Source organism: Primulina eburnea, chromosome 14, assembly GCF_022965805.1.
Source record: "Primulina eburnea isolate SZY01 chromosome 14, ASM2296580v1, whole genome shotgun sequence".
In the NCBI taxonomy this organism is placed as follows: Eukaryota; Viridiplantae; Streptophyta; class Magnoliopsida; order Lamiales; family Gesneriaceae; genus Primulina; species Primulina eburnea.
Genome location: NC_133114.1, coordinates 2442724 through 2469832, shown reverse-complemented (window position 1 = coordinate 2469832; position 27109 = coordinate 2442724). Strand labels below are relative to the sequence as shown.

Below are 27109 nucleotides of genomic sequence, written 5' to 3'. Positions count from 1 at the left end.
TAAAATTTAAGACCAAACATTACAATACACACATATATACACACATATACATATATGTACTGATATAATAATATATAAATTACATTTTCAAAGCAAACATACGTCTAACAGTATGTTCTTTCCCCTTGTTCTAGGCTTAAAAGGTGTGGTCAAGAACAGTAAAACTTGATATTCATTAGACATGCCAACTATAAATATAAAAACATCTACCTTCATTCTCTTAACAAAATCCATAGCTGGCTGATCCAAGTAACTATCATTACTATGGAGTGCCAAAGCATGACCAATAAAATCAATCGTGTCATCTTCGAGTTCATATTTTCTGCACCAGAAAGCAAAGATGGTTGTCAATTTAAATTATACAAATAAGTTTTTTAAGCTAACTTTCCATGATGCCATAACCATGTGACTTGTGATTCGTCAAATGCAATGGGAAAAATTGACTGACTAGGAGATAATCAAATAATAATTCCTTGCATTAATTAGTTGAATAGATATTCAAATCTCTACCAAGATCGAGGAAGTGATAAAAATTGCAGCGTGGTTCAATAATATGAAATGCTGAAAAACTAACGCAATAAGTTCTCTCGCTGTGATCGTATCCAGATTCATCCCTTCATGAGTTTTTGGGGTGCTCTCTTCGAATTCTTGCACAAAAATAAAAAACTTTCTTGCACGACGCTTTTCAAACAGCCCCATTAATGGAGATTTTAGTGCTTCGACATCAGTAGCAGGAACTTTATAGATCTGAGGGAATTAAATTTAATAAGATAAGGAGAATGAAGCAAATAACTGTTAAACTTTACCCAAGCAGCATACCTTTCCTTTGTTGTAGACAAAACTACCATCTACTGCCTTGAAGTTCAGATACTTGGTAACATTCGCATGGATAAGCACCCGTACCAATTTTCCATTCGCCATCATGAACTATTAAATAAAATATAACATTGAACTCAAATTTAATTATTAAATTTTAAATTTTCAAAGGCTTGAGACATTCTGAGCCAGTCTATTATCAGAAGTTGAAACTCAACAGCAAAAGTTGCATGGGAATATCTTGAGATTCGATGTATCCATATGACTCACCAACCTTGGAGCATTGTAGCACAACCGTGGAAGGTAAAAGAGTTAATATCATTAGAAAATCTCAAATACCTTTGGAATCATATCAACATTGTACTCTCTGCTAGCTCCTAATTGCTCTGGGTGCTGGTCATTTCCCCTGAAGCGTTTCCAGAGCTATGGAACCAAATATAAATTGTTAAAACAAACAGGGGAAACTCGACATGAAGTTCAAATAATATATGGATATTCACTCTACTAATCTATTTTTCTTTGAACGATACGGTTTGTATAGATATTATAAAATAAAACTGACCTAAGGGCTTGGAATTTTGCATTTGATAAGAGACCGTACATATTCCGTGATTGTATCAACAAGTATTACCCGTGATTGTATCAACAAGTATTACCTGATTTAAATTGAGAGAGCAGGATTCTCCTCCATAATAGTCATTTTTGTCCATGTGAAGCACCTGTTAGGAGAACACAAGATTAAATCTTAGAAGCTTTATCTTTAATCAAATCTGAAGCAATGATGAGAGTAAATGGACATCAAATTTCACAAAACTCAATTGATCCAGCCGCTAGTTAGTGGACATTAAAACTTGAAAATGCCAAGTTGGATTTGAAAATTCATATCAAATTAATCCAAAATTGGAAATGGTTGCACTCTGATTAATTTACGATCATGTATACGCATTTCTGCAGCGCCAAACACACCATTAAATCTACAAATCCAGAAATCATCAGATCCTGTTCTTTCTATGACAATGACGAACAAGACCAAAACAATCACTGCAAGCAAAATCAATACACGCAATCATACAAACAATATAGCATCCATGCACAAACTCCCATATTATACAATATTCAAAAAATCCCAGAAATTTACTTGGCTCAATCCCAGATATCACGGGATGCAAAGCCAGCAATCGCAATTACTCACACAATCCTACTTCATTCACAAAAATCCATGCATGGAGAGTGAAGACTAAAAGTACTAACTTTGAGGCCATCAACAGAGAGGAGGCCACTGAGAATGCACTCTTTGAGCCCAGTTCCTAGAACAATCACATCATATTCTTCATCCATCTCGACGAACAAAATTTACCTCAAACTCAAAAAAAAAAAATTACACAGAAAAAGTGTAGAGAGGGGGGGGGGGGGGGAAGAGAAAACAATATGAAAAAGGGATCAAAGTAGAAAATAGAGTGAAGGAGGGAGAGAGAAGAGGATCAATGGAAACGAGAACCGTGGGAGATCTACGAAGCGAACACATTCTGTGCAATGCAGGGGAGCGAGTCTTCAGCGTTTGGTGGGGGTATTCTAATTTATATTATATAGTGTAACAATGTAATTAGAAGAAATACATTTAAAAGACAAATTATAATATTTTGGTATACACTAAATTAAAATCTTATTAATAATCAAATTTTTTTATTAGATATTTCATTACAATTTTTTCCCTCATCTCCTATCACGTATTAAAAGTACCGACAAATTTTTTTATTCGACCATTAGTTAAATAAATTCTGGTAAAGATTTTAATAGTATTTTAAGCAAAAACTTGTGTGAGACGGTCTTACAGGTCGTATTTTGTGAGAAGGGTCTTTATTTGGGTCATCTATGAAAAAATATTACTTTTTATGCTAAGAGTATTACTTTTTATAGTGAATATCGGAAGGTTGACACGTCTCACATATTAATATTCGTGAGACGGTCTCACATGAGACATACTCTTTAACATTTTGATTAAATGTTAGCCAATGATTCATAAAAATATAGTTGAAAGTATTTTGTTACAATAATTATTCTTTCTTGGGAGCGATCAAAACTATTTTGTTGTATGTTTTAAACTATTTGAGTTGTGTGAGAACCCGAATTTCCAACAGCTAGTATTTTTGCAGCAGCTAGCAATATTCAGTAGCAATGAAAAATTCCAGCAGAAGCTAACAATTCCAGCAGCAGCTAATGTTTCAGAAGATGATATTTTCCAGCAGACAGAATCCAGCAGCAGAAGAGTTCAGTAGCGCGAGATTCCAGCTGACAGTTACTGATTCAGCTTATGACTTGTAACTGAAGCATTTAACATGGAATAAAGATTGTTAATTTCATATTATGACCATTAATGGGGAGGCTAACAGTCGGAAAATTGTCTATAAATAACACCCTCATATCTCTGAAATGGTGTTACACAAATCCTGAGTTATCACTTGAAAATTTGAGTTAAGAGAGTGCTTGTTTTAAAGCAGTAGAATCCAGTAGCGAGACAAGCAGATTCCAGACTTCAACAACCGAAACTTCTAGCAAATTACAGTAAGTGGGCTTATGTATAAATATCTTGAAATCAGTTTGATAATTCATGTTTTAAGTATTTCTGATCTCTAATTTTTGAAGCACTGAAACTTAGTGAACTAATGGTAGGAATATATATTCTGAACACTACTGATTACTGATTACTGATTACTGGCCTCACCCCTTAGAGGAGAGAACATATAGGAGACTGATAGCAGTTTAGCCATGAAACTCACGAACGTGCTCAGTGCTTACTTGTTAAATTTCTGAATACTGATTTTCGAATACTGATTCCCGAATACTGATTCCTGTTCTGAAAATAAGAATTTCTGTATATATTTGTATTAATGTTTCTGTTGAAAAATGATTTCGAAAACTGGGAGTTATTCCCGCCCCCGTTTACTGAGTGACAACCATATCACTCACCCACCAAACACATCTCAGATAAGAACGATGAAGAATTGTTAGAAGAGGAAGAGCAGACTCAATTATGGGGCTGGTGAAGAAGACTGTTCTAAATTATTTTTCCGTTGTATTGTTAAGATGATATTATGTTTGGTTTTACATTTCCGCTGTAAAATATTTGTTCTTTGAGTTGTATCAGACAATGAATATTATGAATAAAAGACTGGTTTCTGAATTTTGTACTTCTGAGACTTGTTATTTTCGAATGTAAATTTGAGAGCAACGCCGGTGTCAACCAATCCCCGTCCTGGGGGAGTGACAAGTTATGTCATTATCATCAGGTATCATCACTACTACCAGTCATAACATTTGGTAAAGTATCTAATTTCTTTGGAAAAAGTTGTGATTTTTGACTTGATGTGTAATTTAAAAGATTTTATTTACATAATTATTTTCGGTTATGACTTCCGATAAAACAACGAGTGTTTGGTACCACAACCTTTTAAATCTATTCAAATTAATTATTGTCTTAATATAAAAGACAACTAATATTATAAGCATTAAGTTAAATTGAAACACTTGTCAAATGGAGTCCAATAAATGTCATACCTTTTTTTTTTTTACCAAAATGTCACTGGGTCATGCATGTTCACTCTCCTTGCAGCCTAACCACAGAGACGCAAATGATTATTCATATCGCTGATTTCTTTAGCAACATCTAGCACAGCTTTATTTCGTTTCCTACCTCAAAGTCTGCAGTAATATATTTATTTAGAAAATAATACATGAAAAGAGAAAAACTTAGAAATTTTATTCAGATATACTATTTTTTTTAACAATAGTAAACCCTATATAGGAAGAAAAACTTGTTTAGCTATTTATCGTAGCTTGGAATACAAAACACATAAATTATAATTTTTTTTGAAGAAAATTGAATAAAATAGTCGATGTTCTCAAATTCTTTATGTCTTTAATATATATGGAAGTCTTGGTGGATTTTTAATATGGACTTCAGACTTGAATTATTGCCAGTTGTGGCTGACGGACTTTTGTGGTAGGTGGTCCGATCAAACCACTACTTATTGGTTCGTCCTTTTGTATTGGTTGAGTGGTTAATGCTCTATTATTGTAGTGGTTGGATCATATGTTTTCTTTATTTTGTCAGGAAATCTCTTGCTTTTATATGGTCCCCGCAAAAAACATGACTTGTGTGGTCTTTCAAGGCTTGAACTTGTCTCTACTGTGTGTCTCCGGTTAGATCTTGGTTGAAAATCTTTCTCGAATTCTGGCTCTTTTTGTTTCGACACTCTGGGAAGATGTCTTCTGACCATCTTCCAAAATGAGTCATGTTACAGAATTTTTGATGAGTTTCCTTCATAAAATGAGTTTATTATTGTATTTAACAAAAAAATCCATTTACATAATTTCGATAAAACTTAAATGAAAACTTGACTTTGTCAATCTTCGTGAGACAGACGCAAAATCCCATACTTCTAGTAGAGATTTCATCTTCAGTGAATGATGAAACAATATGTGTTTCATTTTCTGGAGGATCGTTGATGAACTTCTCAATGTTCATGTTTGATCTTCTTAACTTGATGAAGTGATTCATGTGAACATTTTCCTGCTGGTTCTAGTGTTACACTAAAAAAAATAAAGCTCCAAAATATCTCCGCTGAACAAATAATAATTGTTCGCCCATGTTTCATGAAGAGCTTCCTGAATCTACTTAGGTAGTGCAGAAATTTCTAGAAAGGTGGATGATGTACTATAAACCGAGGCAAGAGCCCTAAATTCATTTCACGTCTTGACCTCCTTAAGATAGAAATTTGGTTTCATCGATATCCTAGGATATTTTCTAGTTATATCAACCCGGATTATGATTAGGTTGATATATATTCTTGTTTTTAATTTTTCTCAAATATGCTGATAAACCTGAATTAAAAACAATATAGGCTCGTTAGTATCAACCTTAGATTTTCCCTTATCGATTTAAGGTCTAAGGTTGATCTCTCCATCTTCAATCCCCAATGAGAAGGTTTGACTTGAGGGCTAGAGATAAGGATTCAGAACTTCATTTTTTGCTTAGGTCGACTCATATAAAGATGATTCTAACATCGCCCTTGTTGTAAGAGTATTGACTCCCCTGCTCTAGGTGTAGAGCCTTGTACTCGAAAAGTCTCTTTTTGAAAAGCCATTAATTTTTCAGCAGTATGGAGAATACGCTTTTATAATACAAACCATAACGGAGTATAAGCATGTAAACAACATGTAATTCAATCAGAGATTGTAAAGGCCCGTATTTCGTATTCATAATTTTGCGGAATTATTAAAATTTTTCTAAATAAATAATTATCTTATCCTATTTAGTATTATCTTATCTTATTTAGTTAAAATAAACATGTAAATAATTTTAACTTTAAAATAACAGCGGAAGCAAATATTATTTTCAACCAACAATTTAAAATTAATCCAACGAAAACATCATTTAAAATAATCCAACGTATCAACTTAAAAATAATCCAACATATTAAAATTGAGTTTAAATAATAAAAGGTGCATAAATTAAATCGTGAGGTCCTCGGGTTTACTACTGCTGTCCCAAGATCACTCACTGGTCTCCGCCCTCCGTCTCGACCTCATCAGTACCTACAACAATCAAGTCTAGTGAGTCTAAAGACTCAACATGTATATATCGTGTATAACAAGTAAATATATATAATAAAATCCCATGTAACGTAAAAATATGGTATCGTAAAGCGTACGGTGAAAATCGTATCATGAATAACTATAACTACGTGCATATCTGAAAATCGTACGTAAAAGCTTTGCTCCATAGAGCACTGTCATATCATATCATAATTTTCTGGTAGAGATAATGTTTCTAAGCAAGTGGCCCATAACATAGCGTAAGCGCCTGATCAGACTAAACCACAGTATACTGGGCGGTAGAGATCAATCACAGCCCTTGGACTGGATGTCCGTACCCATACATAATCATAAACCGGTCGTAAGTCACCGGGCGGAGAGGTCCTCGGTTGCGCCTACCGACTTCCAAACCCATAAGCATAAAGTTGGCCACAAGACATATAACATATATCTCAAAAATAAACATTTTATATTTTTATGCACGTAATATAATTATAACCTTATTTTACCGGATGAGTTGAATCGCTCCCAAGCTTGCTGCGACTTACTAATAATATGTGACACATGCAATAAATCTTAACTTGACAAAATTTTAACAATAGAACCAAAAACGAGACAAATAGAACCAATATCTTGATTTTTAACCATGGCTTCGTACCAACCCGACCCAACATTAAACCGACGTTTAACCATGATTAAAATACCACAAACATACTGAAAAATATGCACAATAAGTGTAAAACACGAAAATAAGGGAAAGGAGTCCAAAAACATAAAACGCTCTTTCGAGAGTCATTTTGGCACCTTTCGCCGTAAAATCTCGTACGACCTCTAAACTCGACCAAATCACAAACGGCCAAAAACATGACCTTCCTAACTCATTGAGGTATTGTCCAGTCCAAGGCCATGGGCTAAAAGCCAACCAAGAACTCAACCAACACCAAAAAACCGTGACCCACGTTTCTGTCAAAAAGCAGAAAAATTACAGCAGCGGCTATATTGCTTATTTGGGTTGAAACTCTGAAAAATTTTAACTCTTGGCTTGAACCATCGACCCTAGACTCTTACCAACATCCTAAGGCATGGCTTGGACATGGCTACAGGCTAGAAGCCAACCACAATCCCAAACACACCCGAAAACCGAAATTATACTCCCACAGAAAAATTAGATTTTGAAACCGAAGGGTACTTGTCCTGTTTCTGTAAAAATCTGAGGGACCTATGACACAAGCTTTGAAAAGATGATTTGGTCACATCCTAGACGTGATAAAGAAGGTTTTAGACCGTAGTTACAGTCCCTGGAACCACCCTGATTCAAACCCTCACCCTAAACAACCAAATGACAAAACTGTGCTCCAATTCTGCATCTAAGAAAAAGGTTGCTGTCTTTTCTTTATTTTTGAGTGTTTGGACTTAAACCATTGAACCAACAACACCCTAACACACTATAAATCATGTCTAGAAGCAGCCTTAAAAGCTTGGAATCGAGCAACTCCCTGTAAGCAACAAAACACACCAAAACCGTGAAGTACAATCAAGAAACATAGATGCAGGTTTTGAGTTTTGAATAAGTTGTTGTCATATTTCGTGTTGTCACTTGATTCCTGGACATATACAGATTTAAAATACTTATTATGACTTGATTGAAGAGCAAAGGAATAATATATACATGCCTGGAATTTGTTTTGAAGAAAAACAAATCAAAACGACAATACGACGCGACGGAGCCGAGTTGGATTTCTCCTTCTCGTTTGTGCTGTTGTTCACGTTTTCAGCTGCTAATTTCTGATGTATTTTCGAGCATAAGAGTGTAGGGAAGGTAAGGGATGAAGGTGAATGATATAGGAGATTTTAAGTGAGTCTTGAATTGCATTTAGTTAGGAGTTACAAGTGGGAACTTGAAATGTTTCTTCACCCTTGCCATAGTTGTTCTTATTTATTCCTTCTTGCTGCTATTCACGATCTCATTATATTGTTTCTGATATTTTCTAAAGCAAAGAGTGTGGATGAATATGAGTGTTATTAGGGGTGTTAAAGTGTAACAATATGCATTAAGGTGGGAGGTTACAAGTGATCAAAGAGTTGAATAGCATTTGAATTATTTCCTCCCCTAGCTGCCATCGGTTTTTTTTTTTTTTTCTTCTCCTTTCTACTGCATGTACTCGACAGTTTGCTAAATAATAATTTGAGGAAAAATGATGGCTATTATAGTATTTGAATTATTATTAATTAGTGATTTAACTATGATGAATTAAATCCACCTTAAGGGGTCATTGAGGATGGTTTGAATGGGATGTTACTAACTTTTGAAATATTTTAAATGTTGGACCCAAACTTATTATTACTAATTTGCATGGTATTTTATTGTTTAAATCTTGTATTCTAAATGCTTGAGGTTTAATACATCTATTATATAATTTAGTGGCTTTACACCTTAATTTAAAATGAACTCTTGTATGGCATTACATGGTTAACAATTTAAGTATTTAAATGTTATATTTAATTTCTTGAATATTTTATATCTAGATTAATCCCCTCACATATGTTTACATATTTTAATTTAAGCTTTAGTTATATTAACCTAAAGGATTTTATTTAATAACTTAACTCTAATTAATTTAAATGAATCCTAAAACATTATATTTCTTTATATTAAATCATTCTTTGACTTAAATTAAATTTAGGAATATTTTTCTTATTATTAATCTTATCTCTAATATCCAAACTCCGGTCCGACCTCGCGTATTTATCTTAAAATGATAAAACTAAACATCTACTTTTAAAATAAATAATCATGATTTAAAACTTCATATTAAATTTAAATAATAGAAATTATGCACGCCTTATACGTAATCTGATTTTCGGGTTCTACAGAGATAGTGCTCTTATCTAGGGGTGGGCATAGTTTGGTGAAAAACGAAATAACCGACCGAACCGAAAAATTCGATTTCAATAGTTCGGTTTTTCGGCCGGTTACGGTTTCAAAATTAAATAAATTAGGTTTTTTTGTTCGGTTTACGGTTTTGATCCCGAGAAAACCGAAATAACCGAACCGACCATATTATATTTAACTATAGGGCTTTTTGTATAATGTGCTAAAAAATGAGCCTTAGTCATATGACAAGTCCAATATTGACAATTGGAAGTTCAAATTGTTATAAGCTCATATTGTTAAATGTATTGAGATTTGAGAAGCAAAATCTATATACATTTTGCAGTCTGAGAATTAGAATTTAATGACTGTGTTTTTATTGAAGAGCTACTGTTTGAAATTGTATTTCAAATTGTTATTGAAGCTTAGATTGTTAAGTCATAAGTGTATTGTAATCATATATGTTCTACTCATCTACTATCATTATTTTTTTTATGTGTTGTATCAATCAAGTATCGAGTGACGTATAATTTTATTTCTTAACAAAATATTATAAAACCGTATATAACCGTTCATATAACTGAACCGTATTACAAAAAATCGAACCGAACCGTAACAAAATGGTTTGGTTTTGGACCAGATATATTCAAAACCGAAAACCGAAAAACCGAACTATTATAGATAAAAACTAGACCGAACCGACCGACGCTCACCCCTACTCTTATCAATTTGTTGTGGCTTACCCAAAACTTATACATTTAGGGCAAGCTTGTTGAACTCATTTTCAAGCATTTAAATGTGTTCTCTCAAATGCCTATGCATTTTCATGATATCATCGACATCAGCGTTTCGTCTCTTGTTAAGAAATATGCAAAATATTTTCATTAGGTCTAATAATAATAATATAAAAATTATAATTTTGACATAAAATTTGTCATCTTAATAATCTTGCCTCTTGAGTTTAGGTTCAATTCTATTTTTCAAAAAACCTTTATATGTATATTATCAACTTTTAAGGTAAATTCCTTTGCAAAAAAAAAAAAAATAATGGACATTTTTCAAAAGTTTTTTTACTTCATAAAATTCATTTTCGTTGATATGCTATCGTATGGCTTTTAGATATGAGAATAGTCTATTGCAATACCTGCATGATAGTTCTCCATTTGTTGTGAGCTTTGCAAGAACCGCTGCACACCAATGATATCTGTATATAATATCACATCATCTTCATCTTGAGGAATAATCATTTTTGGAAGATTTTTGAAAATCTCTTTTAGTTGGCTGAGTCTTTTAGGCATAGTTTGGTACATGGGATAAGAGATGAATTGATAAATAATCTTTCTTATCTCATGTTTGGTACCTTTTTAAAAAGCTCATGATAATATCATGGGCCTTTGATAAATAATTTTTTAGAAGGATAAAATATCCCTAATAGAAGGTGTGATAATTTTAATCAAATGATAAAATACACTACAAATGACTTAATTAGCTCAATTTATAAATGATTTTTTTATAAATCTATGCTAGTAGGTAGAAATTAAAATCAAATAAATATTTTATTTATTTTTATATATTATATAATATGATAATTATATAAATGATTTCGAGATAATTATATAAATAATTTTTATAAATCTCAATAAAATTATTATTATCACTCGATTATCCTTAAAAATTGATATTTGACTTGACTCACAAAATCAAGGGCTCAATTATCATATTATATAATATATAAAATTAGGTAAAAATAAATAAATCATGCAAGTACTATAGGCATATAAACAAATAAAAAATATGAACTCAAGCCACAAATTTGAAATTATAAAATTTATTATGATAAGGTTAATTTTGTCATTACAATCTAATATATAAATTTAATCACTCTTATTAAAATCATACCAAACATTAAATATAATATCATACACCTTATTTATCCTTAACTTATTCTTATATTATATATCACATGTTTATCCTATCATGTGTACCAAACTATGCCTTAGTGTGTTCTTCAGTCCATATGAGTCTTGCATCTTTTTTTAATAATGGACTAAATACTTTCATGTGTTTTGTTAAGTTCTTAATGAACATTCCAGCAAAGTTGACAATTCTTAAGAAGCTTCGAAGTTTTTCTTTTCTTTTTTGTTAATTTGAAAAATTCTGCACATTTTTCACTATATGTTTTTTGCATAATTATTCATGTGTTCTTGTATAATTGTTTCTGACTAATCGTTTTCTACTACAAAGAATTCAGTATTCCTTGAAGTGATGATTGCCTTATTTTCAGATAGGACTAGTGATTCTTGTTTACAAACTTTAGAAATTATTTCTAAATGTTTAACATATTCATCTATATTTTTAAATATTATTAAAATATCATCAATATAAACAAATATAAATTATAGATGCATTTACGAATGTCATTGGTAATACTTTTCAGATATAACGTTTTTATGATATGGAGAAAGCTGTGAATTTCTTGCTTTCCTCTTTCATCTGAATGATAAAATCTAGACTTGCAATCAAATTTAGAGAATATTTTTGTGTTGCATATAGTACTTATTAAATATTCTTTACTAGGTATAAAATACTCATCAAGCTCCAGAATTTTATAAATTTATTGATAATTAATAACTACTCTGGGTTTGTTTCTTTTAATATCACCATGATTCTTTACAGAAAGTCTGGATTGTTATATGGTCATATTTCTGCTTTGATTAAACAAAGGTCCAAATATTCATTGATAATAATCTGCATATCATTTTGATTAACTATGTTCATCGGATAGATTTACATCTTACGAACTCATATATTTTTACTTCCTTTCTTTTAAGGCTAGCTTGGAGTTAGTTTCTTTCCTACCATGTCAAGGGATTTTTATTGTAATTTTCTTTAATCATTTTCTTGGCATCTTCTAGGAATATTTTTTTTATAACTCTATATTTTTCTAATATAAAGCTAAGTTGAGGACATCCATTTCTTCTGGTTGGAGGTTTTGTTATATTATTCTTTGGAGCATTGTTTCCCCAAACCTTCTGTTATATTTCATTTTTGGGTATAGAAATTTTCCTTTATCACATCCCTATTTGTGAAATTGGATTGGTAAATTTTTATAAAAATGTGTTAGTCTTTGGACTATGATTTTATGATCACATGATATTGTGAAAATTAATCGTCTAGTTTTATCTTCTTGAGTATATGATTTAGACATTTGTGAGAAATTATTTCCTAGCAAAATGTGTGGTCTTGTATCATGAAAATAGATTGGTGGTGTTTTCACCTTGTACCAAGGTGTTTGTGCAGTATCTCTAATTAATATTTTAGTCATCTTAATTCTTTTATATAAGATTAAGATTCGTTCGGAGAAATCTCATCCAGCAATCTGAGGTAATTCTTCTTCCAATTCTTTTGGAAAAACTCTTATTTTTGTTGTACAGATTCTAACCCCTAAACTAATATAAGCAGCAAAGTATTATTCTTTATATTATTCATATGAAATTCCTATTGGAATATATATCGAGAATGAGACTCGTGGTCATTGAATTTCCCATATTCTTTATTCTTCCATGAATTCCATCTCATTTTCATGGTTTATATTCCTCAAGAAATTCTAACCCAAAAACCAATTAATCTGGTTTTTTTTTCCTGGAATTCCTTTGATATAAACTTCCAATTAACTGACGTTTATCATTTCTTGATAATCTCATATCTAAGGTGTTCAAATAGTAGATGTTATTACAAGGAAACCGATTTCTTCGTCTTGTAATATCGAATAATATTTCAACTTCTCTCCATGCTTCTGCACATTTAAACTTTTCTATTGTTGAAAACTTTTTCGTTACCGGTTGAATTTCTTGTACAAGTGTTTTTTTCCCACCTGTGACTTGTGAACATATCTCCCTGAAAATATAGTATCTTTAGTTCTAATCTAAACTTTGATTTTTATGTAGAATCGATTTGTCTTGGATTTGATCCTGTATTAAAAGAAACTCGATTCTTTCTGGATAAATTATTTGAGCAACTTTTCTAAATATCTCTGGAATTCTATAAACCCATTTCTAATAAACAATTCTGAATTATGTGTATCAGAGAGATCGTATGAAATGTGATAAGTAATAAACTATGAACTTTTACCTTTTTTCATTAGCATTTTTCCTTGAAATTTTGATACAGCGTCAAGGCTCGGTTGAAATCTCGATCTTTTAGATTGTAGGCAATTCTTAGGTAAATTACTTCTATAATTTTTATTGCACAAAGATTTCCTGAGATAGTTCCCAGTATCGAATTTTGAAGATTACTCATTCTTTTATCGCATATAGCAATAAAAATAAGTGAATCTATCCCTTATTTAAAAGTAACTTTTATCTTTATCTGGACTGCTCCAATATGAATGCATGACATAGTTCATGTTATTTCTAGCTTGAGTTTTTGTAATTCTTTTTTTATTTCTTAAAAATTAATCAATTGAATCTCAATCTGATTTCCCATTAGTTCCATGGAAATCGTCATTTCCTTTCCGAAAACCTTACAAATTATATGATGTTTTCTATTCTTATGCCAAGATTTCCTAAAAAAAAATTATATGTCCTGCTGAGAATCCTTGATATCTATGTAGGTTTAGCTTTTCTCTCATGATCTTGTGTACCACGTTATGAAATATGATTGTCTCGTTAAATAAATCGAACAAATCTTCCTGTGTTTCGTGTCTTAACACTTCGTCTTTAGTTAGAATATGATTTTTTCCATCGAATTTTTCTTGACTCGAGATTTCTTCATCTTCATATATACTCTCGTCTGAGTGAATGTTCTCAAACTGGTATATTTGAACTAGGTCTTGGTAATAAACCGCTTCTTCCATATATAGAGTTGATTTGAAGCACCTTGTTCCCTTTCTATCATTTTCTGGATAGTTGGTCGAAATATGACTTCTTGCTCCACATGTCTAGCAATTAAAATCTTTTAAACTTTTATTGGCTCTGGTGTGAGCTTTTCTGAAAGTTTTCTTTGCTGGTGTTTGATCTGTATTTTGAATGAGTTCGATGATTGGAATGACGTCTTATTCATTGATGATCCACTTCTTTGTCCATTATAAGATGTGGGTTTTTGCTTAGACCATATTGTTCTTGTTTTCCAAGAACTTTCTCCACTTTTTCTCACTTCTGGCATAAAGATGAGATCTAAAACTCTTCATTTTTTGTCTTTGTTGCTTACTTCCAATTATTGTAGAAAGATCATTTTCTTTACAACTTCGAGGAATATGTTTATCCATACCTCTTAATTGTTTATAATTATTTTGTAATGATATCATATGGCATTAATATGCCAGTTTTTCCCAATGATATATTCTTTTATTAGCATTTCTCTCAATGGACTTGACATCTTTGTGATACCCTTGTCCCACATCTGAAAAATTAAAGATTTAAAATGAGTTTATAAAGGGCTACAATGGACTTCTATAGCAACTTGGGTTAATCATTTTCGTAAAGCGAGGACGAATACGAAGTAGTTACTATAGGGGTCCATTGTGCAGTCACGCAGGCGCGGGCCAGGGCTTGGGGCGTGATAGAATGGTATCAGAGCCGGTCACCGGCATGGAACACCGGGAAATAAGTGCTATGCGGGGCAAAGTGCTACGTGCATGGGAGCCACCTCTTGAACCTGCGGGGCAAAGTGCTACATGACGGGAGCCACCTCTTGAACCTGTAGGAGCCACCTCTAGATTCTCGGTGCTGGTGGATCGAGGGGTCAGGCCGCGACGAGGACGTCGCGTTCTGAAGGAGGGATGATTGTGATACCCTTGTCCCACATCTGAAAAATTAAAGATTTAAAATGAGTTTATAAAGGGCTACAATGGACTTCTATAGCAACTTGGGTTAATCATTTTCGTAAAGCGATGACGAATACGAAGTAGTTACTATAGAGGCCCATTGTGCAGTCACGCAGGCGCGGGCCAGGGCTTGGGGCGTGACAATCTTGGTGAAGAAAAATTGCATTAATGTATTTTTTTCGACTCCTAAATTTTATCTATATATTTAGTGAATAACATTATGTATTCATATACTAAACATATTTCATATAATTCAAGACTAAACAAAGCTTGAATATATTTCTTTTTCCTCTGTGTATCTTGATTATTTATACATAGCTTGAGTATATTTCTTTTTTTTCTTTGTATCTTGATTATTAAAATAATCTGCCCCTATAAACTAGCCTTTAAATAGGGTAGCCATTTTCTGGCTATCTCGCTAAGATATTCTCCGGAAATTCCCAGACAATTTTGACTGATCTAATAAGACTCGTTTCTAAAAGTTTAATGAATCGTAGTTGTTGAGATCTAGTGTTCATGTTGTGATTCTCATAGTCGATGTTCAATAATCTATAAGATCTTCTCAGTTTTTTAAGTATGGTACATCAAGGCTAAATATAACCTCATAATGATGTATTAGTTCTAAAACAGTCTTTCCATATGGTGTATGGTGCAAAGAAATTTGATCCTTTCTTGAACTTGTTCCCTCTGGTTGTGTTTCTCCACCAATTTGAAATTCACTTTGGGGTCCTTTCATGTTGTATCATAGAATCTCACACTTTTCTTTGGTGGTTCTTGAGAAATTATTTTGTTAACTAGGGGTTGTTCACCCTGATTGTGTTCAACTTTAGATATACAATCTTGAGATTTGCAAAAAACTCTACATGGTCTTGGAGATCATCAAAATCAATCCATTCTCTTATTGTCATCAGATTATTTTCTTTTCTGATACAGTTTTAATGAGATTGATCATTTCTCATCATCAGTGAAAGGTTTTTCCACTACCTTGATATTCCCTCTTTGATGTAATAAAGATTTTATACCAAAAATTGTGGTATTCCTCCTGAAATCATATCACTAGAACTTGGTTGTTGTTCTAGGGTTTGGTTTTGTTTGAATATATATATTTTAAAGTTTCAAGAATTTCTTCTTGTTTTTCAAGGATTTTTCTTCAATTTTTGTAGTACATAGTAGCTGATTGCCATGATTTTTACGATCTTTTAGATTTTTCTAAATATACAAACACTTTAAAAGAATTTGGGACTATTTTCAAGGAATATGTTACTTTGAATCATAATTTTACCTTAGTAATTTGATTCATTCCTAGTTGTTTGTAGTACCTAACATTAGTTAGATCTTCTTGTTTCAAATATTCGATTTTATTGGAATAAATTCTGAAAATAATAAATATCAAACATATGTTCAGATCTATATTTTAATAAAAATCTTCTCATCGACAAAAAAGTTACTAAATAATATTAATAGTAATTAATATGTCTGAAATAAAAACACAAGCTCTGATATTATTTTCATAACTCGGTGTAATGATTTTCTAATAATAATGAAATCAAAGTATATTGGATATTTTTGAAAGTTTTTTTAACTTAAGGATTGAGCATAATTAAAAGATTCAAGACTAAATTGATATAACAGTGATCAAATTAAGACTACAGCAAAATATTTGGAACCAAAATGTTCAAACACTTACAACGATATTTCTAGGGATGTAAATGAACCACAAACCATTTGTGAGCTATTCGAAACTCGATTCGATAAAAGCTCGTTTAATGAGACTTCGTTAAGATAAACAAACCAAACTCAAACTTTACAGTATTCGGCTCGTTAGCTATTGAACAGTTCGTTGGTAAGTTCATGAGTAATCTTTGAGATGAAAAAAATAATAATTTTGATATTTGATTTATTGATTTTGCATATTGTTTATGAAATATATAGAAAAATCTATTAAATTTATTTATTATAATAAATTTACAAATTTAAATAAGAATAATATATTTTTCTTTGAACATATAATTTACTTTTTAATTAATTTAATGAAATTTAAATGTATAATTCATATTTATTAAGCTTGTTTAGGCTCGATAAAGACTTGAATAAGCTCGTGAGCCATGCATATATTCGTTAAATAAAGCTCGAGCTCGGCTCGATTATAAACAAACCCAGCTCAAACATTCAAGAGTTCAGCTCGACTCGACTCGATTACATCCCTAGACATTTCTAATTTTAAATCTCATTTTTTCATCATACCAAGAAATGTAATTATTCCAATTTAATTTTTCATACCTAATATATATATATATATATATATATATATATATATATATATATAATATATTGTTGCATCAAAAATATTTTTCATAGTTAACATCTACTAGGGAACCGATCAAGTAGGAAGAAATTGAAAATTATGGTATCATACATTTATCAAAGCATTTAAAATATAAAAAAAATGGAAACATCCGCTCCAACTTAACACAAAAAATAATAAATTATTATATATATTAATCTTACATCAACCCAAATTAAGAGAACCCACAGTTCTCCAGTGCTTGCTACTAGCTGAATGTCATCAACCCTTCTCTTGATGAATAGTTTACAGGCTGCAACAATAAGTAAACCATATTTGAGAATTATGGTTTTAAACCGGATGGTAATTAAGTAAAATTGAATTTTAATTAAAAATAAAACGATCATGAAGCATAGTTATGTACCAAAGCTTGAGGGAAGTATCGGAGTCGCTTTTGTCCTCAGGACAGAGCACGAAGCTATGACTGTTAGTAACGGAGCCTGCTGAATTCCCTTGATCAACTTCAACTGTGATTCTCATGCCTTCATAGCTCTACATCAAACAAGTAGATGAATATGTATGGTTCATGTAGTGCACATTTTTTAATGCATCTAATTAATGATGTGTGTTTTCATGTATTTCACCTCTTATTTTTGGAACAAAGGTTGTGTTTCAGGAGAAAAGTTTGAAATTAATAGATTTCGATTGTAGTTTTATTGTTTATAACGAGATCAAATATTAAATATATATCTGACTTGTTTACACATTATTAGCACAAAACAGAATATATTTCTAATGACACCATAACTGAGTGAACTTGAAATCTATCATAAATGTAAAAGTGAACTTGAAGTTCATGGCCTTATTTCTCTAAATAAAACAAATACATTTGAAATTTATGAATCCATTGATTTGAAATTTATGAATCCAAACACAACCTAAAATACTTTCAAATGCACGCAGTATGATAGACAATAACTGAAACAATCGTCTGGTCATTATAAATTGCATAAAGATTAACAATTACATTAGCCATGGGAAAATTGCAGTGATCGTCTATGATTGTTTTTTTGCGATTTGGTCATTTATGTTATAAAATTTCAGTATTCATAATGTATCTTTTGATTTTTTTTTATAATTTTAGTCTTTTTCTTCATGAGTGCAGCGTTATATTGGGAAAATATCTAAAATTATAAAATAAAAGAAAGATAGCGGACTAAGACTAAAATTTTATAATCTAGATGACCAAAATCGCACAGAGACAAATATGCATGACTAAAAATAAAATTTTCTCATTTTATTGTGTATTTTAAAAAACCACAGTTCTTGAAACGAGAGTGGTCCGCGTGTATAAATAAACTAACTCGCAGAAGAAAAATTGCAATTTTTTTGGGAAAAGCTAAAAAAATCACCTCTGCTTGTTGTTTCAACCGTGCATTTTCTTCAATTAGCTCTGATTCCTGGAAGTTTTAGACAACATTTTACGGCCATTAATATTCTTGGATTATTTAAAATCAAAGTTTTAAATCTGGTCTGGTGATCAGTACATGCCTTAGACTTGAGGATGCTAATTTCATTCAAGAACTTCTCATCCTGTGACATACAAATATAGAAATTAAGTTGCAATTTTAAGCATACGCAATTTCATAATCTTATATATAATGAAATATATAAGCGAGCATAATCAATTATATTTTACGTAAATATGCTTTGTAATCAATTTAAACAACTATAAAAAAGTAAATTAACTTTCAATAATATTTCATAAATTATTCTTGTTGTATTAGCAAAAGAATTAAACAATATATACCGATCCCCGTGGACTTAAAGAGTGTTATAGAATTGAGACAACTTAACCTTAAATTTTCCAACACGGCTTAATCCTCCTTCCACAAATTTCTCTAGTCTCATCAAATCATCCAAGCTAAGTCCTTCAAGCTCTTCTCCCTTAAGTTGCCTGTTCGGATAAATTTTTTGCAGTGATTTCGATATATATATATATATATATATATATATATATATATATATATATATATAAGAGAGAGAGATAGAGATCGAACAAGTAACATGAGTGAGGAGATACTACAACATACTGTAACTCGATAGTCCGCTTCACAAGTTCCTTGTTGAGCATGTCATGCCTGGTACCTGCTGCGACCTGAAATGAAATAAGAGTGAAATGATGTGATTGAAAACGTTATTTTGGCACCATTAAACACAAAAGATGTAATGACCCGAATTCTTATTTGAATGAAATACTAATTAAAAGATGATTAAACGGTTGTTAATTAAGTATTATTAAAGAATTGATAATTTGAGATCAATTTGTTGGGATCCACCGAAATTTAAAATATATAACCCATTCTAGTTCGGATTACATTATCCCGAGAAATCCAACTAGACGAATGATATTCTAACATATGGCAGATAAAAATGATTTCGGATCTTCTGATCTAGAGAATGCAGACTATATATGGGAGTTGATTTCATTTGTTTCCTACAACGCTTACTTCATCTTCTCTCTCTCGAGTTCTAGTCATGTACCTTAGGTTTTCTATGCAGTTTCTAGGGCAGTTTGGTGTCGGGAAGTTTCAGAGCTAGTATCGACTCGAAGAAGGGTCGGTGAACCGGGACACAGATCCAGACATCATCAGCAGGCTAAAGACGGACGTAGTTATAATCCTATAGCCTTAAAATAGTGATGTAAGGGTCATTAGGAAGAACTTTGAAGCATGTTTGGTAATTCAGGATCTGGCTTGATAGTGATTTCATTATGTTGGTATTGTCTAGGTTCATACGAGTAAACTTTCTATCAGACTATTTTAGTGAGATACGTGATATAATGACTGAGATATCCAAGCGTATTATACAAACTTATATGTTGCATATTTATCTGTTGCATGATACATGTTTTACTGCTTAGACATATTATGCATGAAATAATGTTGGGCCTGACATCTTTTGAGATATACATCGTTTGTTGGGGTCGCTCAGCCCGGTTCTGTATTGTTGATGGTTGGGCATCGAGAGCTACAGTGTCCAACGACTCGTGAGTTCCGATGACCTTTGACATTGTAGGTTCACGTCTTGATGATGAGTGTGGAAGCCAAAACATGTCTAGGACATATCAGAAACTACACACTCATGTGCCTCTAGATTGAGCATGAGATTCTTGACTTGATCCTTGATATCCGAGCATATTGCATTTCACATGCATCATATCAGTTTGTATACTCGTACATTCTCGTATTGAGCGACTGTCGCTCACGTCCTTGTTTTCATCTTGGGCACCCCATTCCACGGGACAGGTCTTAGGTTGGACGGTTCGGACGACCAGGGCAGTGGCTAGAGCAGTTGGGTTTTCGGTATTGATCCAGTGGAGGTTTTATTTGGTTTGTCGTATTCTCGTGCATGATTATGTTTTCGATATGATTGTATTAATATTTAAGACTGGGATTATTGTTCTATTTTCGTTGGGTTGTAAGATGATTAAGTTACTTAGTTTTCACTGTTTAATTGTTATCAAGTTTAAATTTTGCGTGCTTATTAGTGTGTTTAGTAGTGGCTCGGGTAAGAGCGCTACAAAAGGTTACTCTTGCAACAAAATAATATTGATGGGTTTATGATGGAGATTGAGAGGAGTATTTTGAGAGAGAACCTCGTGGTCGGTCTCATAACCTCGCAATCCTTTAGAAACTTGCTTTTTTAGATAATTCTTTGATTGATCTTTCACTGCAAATAAGAATCTTATATATATTTATATTGGAGTCTAGCTAAAGGCGATTTGGCTCTTTGAATGCTTTGATTTCACATAACTTGTACACTATTGTTTGCATGTAAATCGTTTCTAAATCAGTTCTGAAATCATTCGACTGTTTATAGATGCTGATCTGAGAAATCTTCCTATGTTCACAACACACTTGGTATTAAGCTTGCTAGATGACACCTGAACTATATTTCTCCCCTTTGCTAAGCTGTATGTACTGTCCAAGATCATTGCTTGTTAGGCTTTTTTTCTGGACATCCCAACCAATAATTGACAAGTTCCACTGATGCTCTTGCCGGTAAAAAATGTAAGAACTCAATCTCACTGTGACACTCACAATATAAAATGCACATGCAGAAGTATTCCATGATTAAAAAAAATATAACAAAGTTAGAAATCCTGCATCTAATTTACCTGATCAACAAGGAGAGGTTTCTGGCCTGGTTTATTATAATTATCCGTTTGCGTAGTATACCTTTTAATGAGTTGCATCATGCTTCGAAGACACAAGAAACAGTCAAATTTTGGGTTAAAGTTAGTTTCCTCATCTTTAACCGAATGAGTATGCACAAGAACAAGTTTCCATAAGAAGTATAGCATAATTTTCAGGTGAAATCGTCTACTTCGTTTTACGTTTACATTGGCCACGTACGTAGTTTGATATTTTATCATTTTAACAAATCTTGAATCTATAAAATCTGATTGCATGGATGTACATGTGGGATCTTGATCATCTTCTACTTTCAAGAAACAAAATATGGTAGAGGGCTTTCATTACAAAACAGTTTACAGACAAAAAATCCAGGAGAAGAAAACAATGAGTAAGAGTTAGTCTATCCTCCATGGGAAGTGATTCTCCTCGTATTCCAACATCATTAGTTCATGTGGTTCATCGCATATTAATGGAAGTTGATATCATTTGTTGACGATCCAAGTGTTAAAGCTTCAACACATCATAAGGTGAGAAGCACTTCCCGTTTAGGATAGAAAAATCCTGATAATCTTCTCACCAGATTGGCAAAATTCCAACATCTAGCATACATGATTGGTGCAATAATGCACGTTTTCTACTTGTTAGACGTACGACTGCGGGTTTCTTTTTCATGAATTGACAAGAGCCATTCAGCTAGGTGTGCACATATAATATGAGATTGAAACACAATTTGAACATAAAAGCTGGACCGATTTCAACTACAAGCTAGACGCTCGCTACGCATTAACTCACAAAACCAGTTTTCAAATGGACAAACTTAGTAAGATAGTTCCCTTTCTTGTTTAACATGAAGAAAAAAAATGGTATTTTCCAGTTTGGCAAAGAGAAGATAGGTGATTAGTATATGATAAAATAAAAATAAATAAATAATAAATAGCGAAAAAATTTCAAGTCGATCAATAGGATGAAGTCCGTTTTCTTTCATTTAAATCATAGAGTTCATCCATCTTGGACAACGAGGTCCTAAATATAATAGGAAAAAGGTTGAAAGAGAGAACACGACAATATGGCTACAAAATCATTCTTTTTTCTTTGTATTTAATTAGCACATAAAGTTGATTCATTATCGATTAACATTAATGGAAACGATGGATTAATGGTCACAAATTCTTATTTTTCCAATCGATAAAGATTATATAATTTATCCTGTTGACATAAATGAAACTTCTTTCTTAGTGAAAAAACGAAAAATATATGCACCATTTTCAAAAAAATAAGCTTCAGTCCAAAAAAAAAAAGGGATCCCGTGTATGATCTTATTTGAGACCGTGATTCATGTGACGTTGATTTGATCAATATACCTGTAATACACAAAATCAAACATTACGATATATGGCATTGTACTATTTGATTTGATTGATCGTGGAAAATAAAAACAATATTACGTAAATGAAAATTTCTTTGGGATTTTACGGTACGGAAACAGTAACATTTATGTTGATACAGTCTCTATTTCTTGGCGTCTTCTCTAAAGAGACATGCCCACAGACCCTACTCCCCACAGCATATTATCAGAAACATAATCATACGATAATATATATATATATATGTATGTATTTATTCAGTCGTCCTATGTATACACACAGAGACATACACAGTGACCTTAATTTATGTTTGCTCAAGACAACAGATTTTCAACTGTCATACCACCAAAGATTTACGGATCTGGACCTTTTTCTTTTGCTGGCTTCGCGTTTCCAAGAATTCATTGAGACTAAGAATATAAAAAAGATTGGTGTGGTTCTGCTGTGTGTTTCATGTTTTGTTTGAACTGGAGACATATGATATAGACTTCGAACAAATTAAAGACTCGTAGATCTGGACCTTAGTCAAATGTGGGTTTCGAGTTTCAGCAAATTTTAGAGAACACAGAAAGAAAAGAGAGGGAACAGAAGAGAACCTTGAGCTGGAGAAATCGAAAAGCTTTCCGGTAGCTGAGAAAACAATAAGGGCGATTTCAGCATCACAGAGAACCGAGAGTTCTTGAGCTTTCTTGAAAAGCCCTCTTCTTCTCTTTGAAAAGGTCACCTGCCTCGCCGTCAGGTTGTCAATCTTGTTGATCTGAATCTTTTGCCTCACCATTTTTTTTATCTGATCAAGAAAATATGAATAATCTTTTGTAAGATTTACGCAGACATATAAACATGATAGAATATAATAGGGACAAGGCTATATGGAGATTTTCATGGGTTTGCGAAATGGGTTTTTGATAAAATTAAGGAATACAAAAGGTAAAAGCATGTATATATATATATTATTGCGTGTATCGAAGTACACCAATCTGGGAGCAAAATCCCTTTGTTACCAAAAATAAACACAAAAACGACAGAGAATCTTGCAAATTTCACGGCAATAAAAAGAAAGAAAGGGGAGATGAGTCAGATTTCTGCGTCGCATTAGAAATTCAAATACTTTAATTTGCTAAATCAAGGAGGGAAGGAAAGAAAAGGACATCACCTCCTCCAAGGGAGAGAGAGATCCAAAATCAAGAAGAAACCCTAGACTACGAACAAGAGAGATGAAGTGAGCTAAATAGCCTACTCTTCTAAGCTGACCCTATGCTAGCTTGATGCATGAGCCCCCCTCCAATGGTCGGTTCATATCACTCGCTGCAGGAAATTTTTTATTTTTTATTTTAAATTCAATTTGTGTACGGAGGAAATTATAAACAGTTGAAGAGGTTTAACCCAAATTTTTATTTTAGTCGGGTAAAATATTTTTTTTGTCTGTTTTATAATTTTGTCTGTTTTCTGACTTTATAATCCTTGTCTAGTGCTGAAAACGCTAAATAAAAAAATTAAAATTATCAAAAATTAAAATGTAATAATTTTATTTTGTTTAATGAAATACAAGTACTTTGAAGCAAAAATTTATGTGAGACGTTTTCATGTGTCGTATTTTGTGAGACGAATCTCTTATTTGAGACATCTATGAAAAAATATTATTTTTTATGCTAAGAATATTACTTTTTATTGTGAATATCGGTAGGGTTGACCCATAAGATAAATATTCGTGAGATCGTCTCACAAGATACCTACTCATAATTCGATTAGGAGATTTAAAGACAATTTTTTTGTTTAATGAAATAAATAATCTGGTTTGAAAATTATTTGTTTTTGAAACTTGTTGTTTACGATTGTGTGATTGTAAATAACGTCGGTGTCATCTGTCTCAGTCTGAGAACGTAACATTAAGTGATATCAGAGCCAGTAAGTTCATAATCTGTCCGAGAGAAATTTGGGTGAATGCACTTAAATGTTATTAATTGTTATTTTATGTGGAATAATAATCTATTAGTGACAAATGAATGACGTGGTTATTATGCGTGAGAGAATATACTATTGAACACAAAGTAATTGCTTATAAATCCAACAAACGTTGTTAAGAAATATTTAGTCAAAAGATAAAAAAAAAAAAAAAAACAATTGATAAATCAAAGATAATCGAAATCACACTTTCATATCCAATTTCAGCAAAACCACACTACAAAACTTTAATCGACGATTTTGGGTCATATTCTCAGTTGTGATTTTTTAAAAACATTTGGACAACTTAGTGTAAAAATTTTAAATTTCGAAAGTCAAACAAAAAAATATACTCCAAGCTTAAGTGTTTTTTTTTTATATTTCCTAAACTATTGGGTGGGAAGGGCTCGAACCCGTGCTACTATCCAAGAAAAAGAGGGTGAGACCACTTGGACTAAAAACTGGTCTGAGCTTAAGTGCTGTTAAAGAATTCACCAAATCAGTTTACTTTTTTCAGAAATTTAAATGCTGAAATCTCTCTTAAATTGAGGAGAAATGGACGATAGCAAGATATGAAGTCGGTGAGTAAATTAATTAATGAAATAAATGAGCATGTGTCTCCTATATGCCAATAAAGGACAAAATTGTGACTTTATTATAGGTCAAGTGAGTGAAAACAATACAAAGTTGGGAGGGGGAGTTTGGGTTAGGAATTGCATACCAAAAACAAGAGTGTGTCTCATGTGAGACTGTCTCACGGATCTTAATCTGTGAGACGGGTCGATCCTACCCATACTCATAATAAAAAGTAATACTCTTAGCATAAAAAATAATACTTTTAATGGATAACCCAAATCAGATATTCGTCTCACAAATACTACTCGTGAAACTGTCTCACACAAGTTTTTGCCAAAAACAAATATGTAGGGACTGAATCCGAACAAAACTTTGTGCAAATGGATTTTCGACTAATTCTCCCTTATTTAAACGCCCTTTATCATCCAGTTGATCTTTTTGTTTTTAACAAATTTAAAATTGTAAACTACATAATTTCTCAAAAAATTTAATCCTCGGGTTTTTCTTTGAGTAAATTTGAGTTAAATACTTTTTTACATCTTTATATTAAGATTCAGTGTTTAGGTATAATTTTTTTATAAATCTAAAATTGACAATGCCATAATTTTAGTTTTAACTCCCTATAAATTCAAGTTTACATTTGCCTTTTTTGTTATTTACAATGGAATAAGATTAAGTGCTAATTTTGACTCACAAAATACTTATTTTGTAGTTCCAGATACTTGATTTAGATATTTGAATATTCAAAATGAGTAAAAAAAATACTGAATCGTCCATAAATACTATAAATTCAATCATTGTTGGTCTTTTTAATGAAAATACATTAAGATTCTTTATTCATATAATTTATTTTTTAAAAAAAAAACATAGTTCATCCATTATCATGGAATAAGAAAGAATTACATATTTTCACCTAAAAAGCACATATTTTTTGGTTTCAAGATTTGATTTGGCTATTTGAATATCCAAATATTTAAGAAAATAATCGATATTCGAACAATCACCATAATGTTACATATATCCAAAATTTTGACAAATCGATTTTTTTACCAATTAAACGATTTTCTTTTGGGAAATGTTACATATTTTTCATTATATCATAAATTTATTTCATATAATATAAAAATTATTTTAATATCTCTCACTGTTACTACTTTCAACGTGATTAAGTGACACATTTTTGTGTGATTTTATTGTAGGAGGAAGTTTTCTGCTCTTGCGATAAATTTGGACTAAAAAAGGTGATTTTATATCACAATTAAAGTTGTAGATATGATCTTAGTGGAAGACATGAAGCAAAAAAATTCAAAAGTGGTTTTTGGACAAGGCGTGATCACGCCTTGTGACTACTCATCGGCTGCCTAGTGAGATTAAGGAATTTTCATATCAAGGAATATATATACAAGATAGAGTTTTTTTCCATAAAAACTTAATATTCTAGTAGATATTTCCTAATATCTTTGAGATTTTAGAATGTCAAGAGAAGATTTTTGTAACAAACAAAATCTTCACAATTTTTCAATACAACTCACAATCTTCCCACAAATATCACACGTGAAGATGGAAGGGAGGCGGCAAGATTACGAGATTTTATACAATTGAAATATAGATTTCTCACATTCTCTCTCTACCTCTTCA

The 27109-nt window shown here is 31.9% G+C and overlaps 2 protein-coding genes across 3 annotated transcripts in view; both read right to left on the bottom strand.

Moving 5' to 3' along the window:
• Positions 1–27109, bottom strand: part of LOC140811770 (guanosine nucleotide diphosphate dissociation inhibitor At5g09550) — an 89049-nt gene that overhangs the window by 2197 nt on the left and 59743 nt on the right. The window contains exons 2-7 of one of the 2 annotated variants that reach the window (XM_073169840.1): positions 2068–2173; positions 1473–1535; positions 1156–1239; positions 820–927; positions 575–747; positions 211–322 (exon numbers count right to left, since the gene is read on the bottom strand). In XM_073169840.1, the coding sequence (XP_073025941.1) occupies positions 211–322; positions 575–747; positions 820–927; positions 1156–1239; positions 1473–1535; positions 2068–2154 (627 nt within the window). In that variant the 5' untranslated portion in view covers positions 2155–2173. Of the gene's footprint in view, positions 1–210; positions 323–574; positions 748–819; positions 928–1155; positions 1240–1472; positions 1536–2067; positions 2364–27109 lie in introns of those variants that run through there. The other variant, XM_073169839.1, reaches the window with a different exon arrangement.
• Positions 17466–24246, bottom strand: LOC140812108 (MADS-box protein SVP-like). Its single transcript, XM_073170304.1, has 9 exons — positions 24108–24246; positions 23551–23741; positions 21572–21653; positions 19485–19549; positions 19249–19348; positions 18943–18984; positions 18804–18851; positions 17816–17943; positions 17466–17704 (listed from the first exon to the last, which is right to left on the bottom strand). The coding sequence occupies exons 2-9, from the start codon at positions 23730–23732 to the stop codon at positions 17698–17700; spliced, it is 654 nt and encodes a 217-aa protein (XP_073026405.1). The 5' UTR covers positions 23733–23741; positions 24108–24246; the 3' UTR covers positions 17466–17697.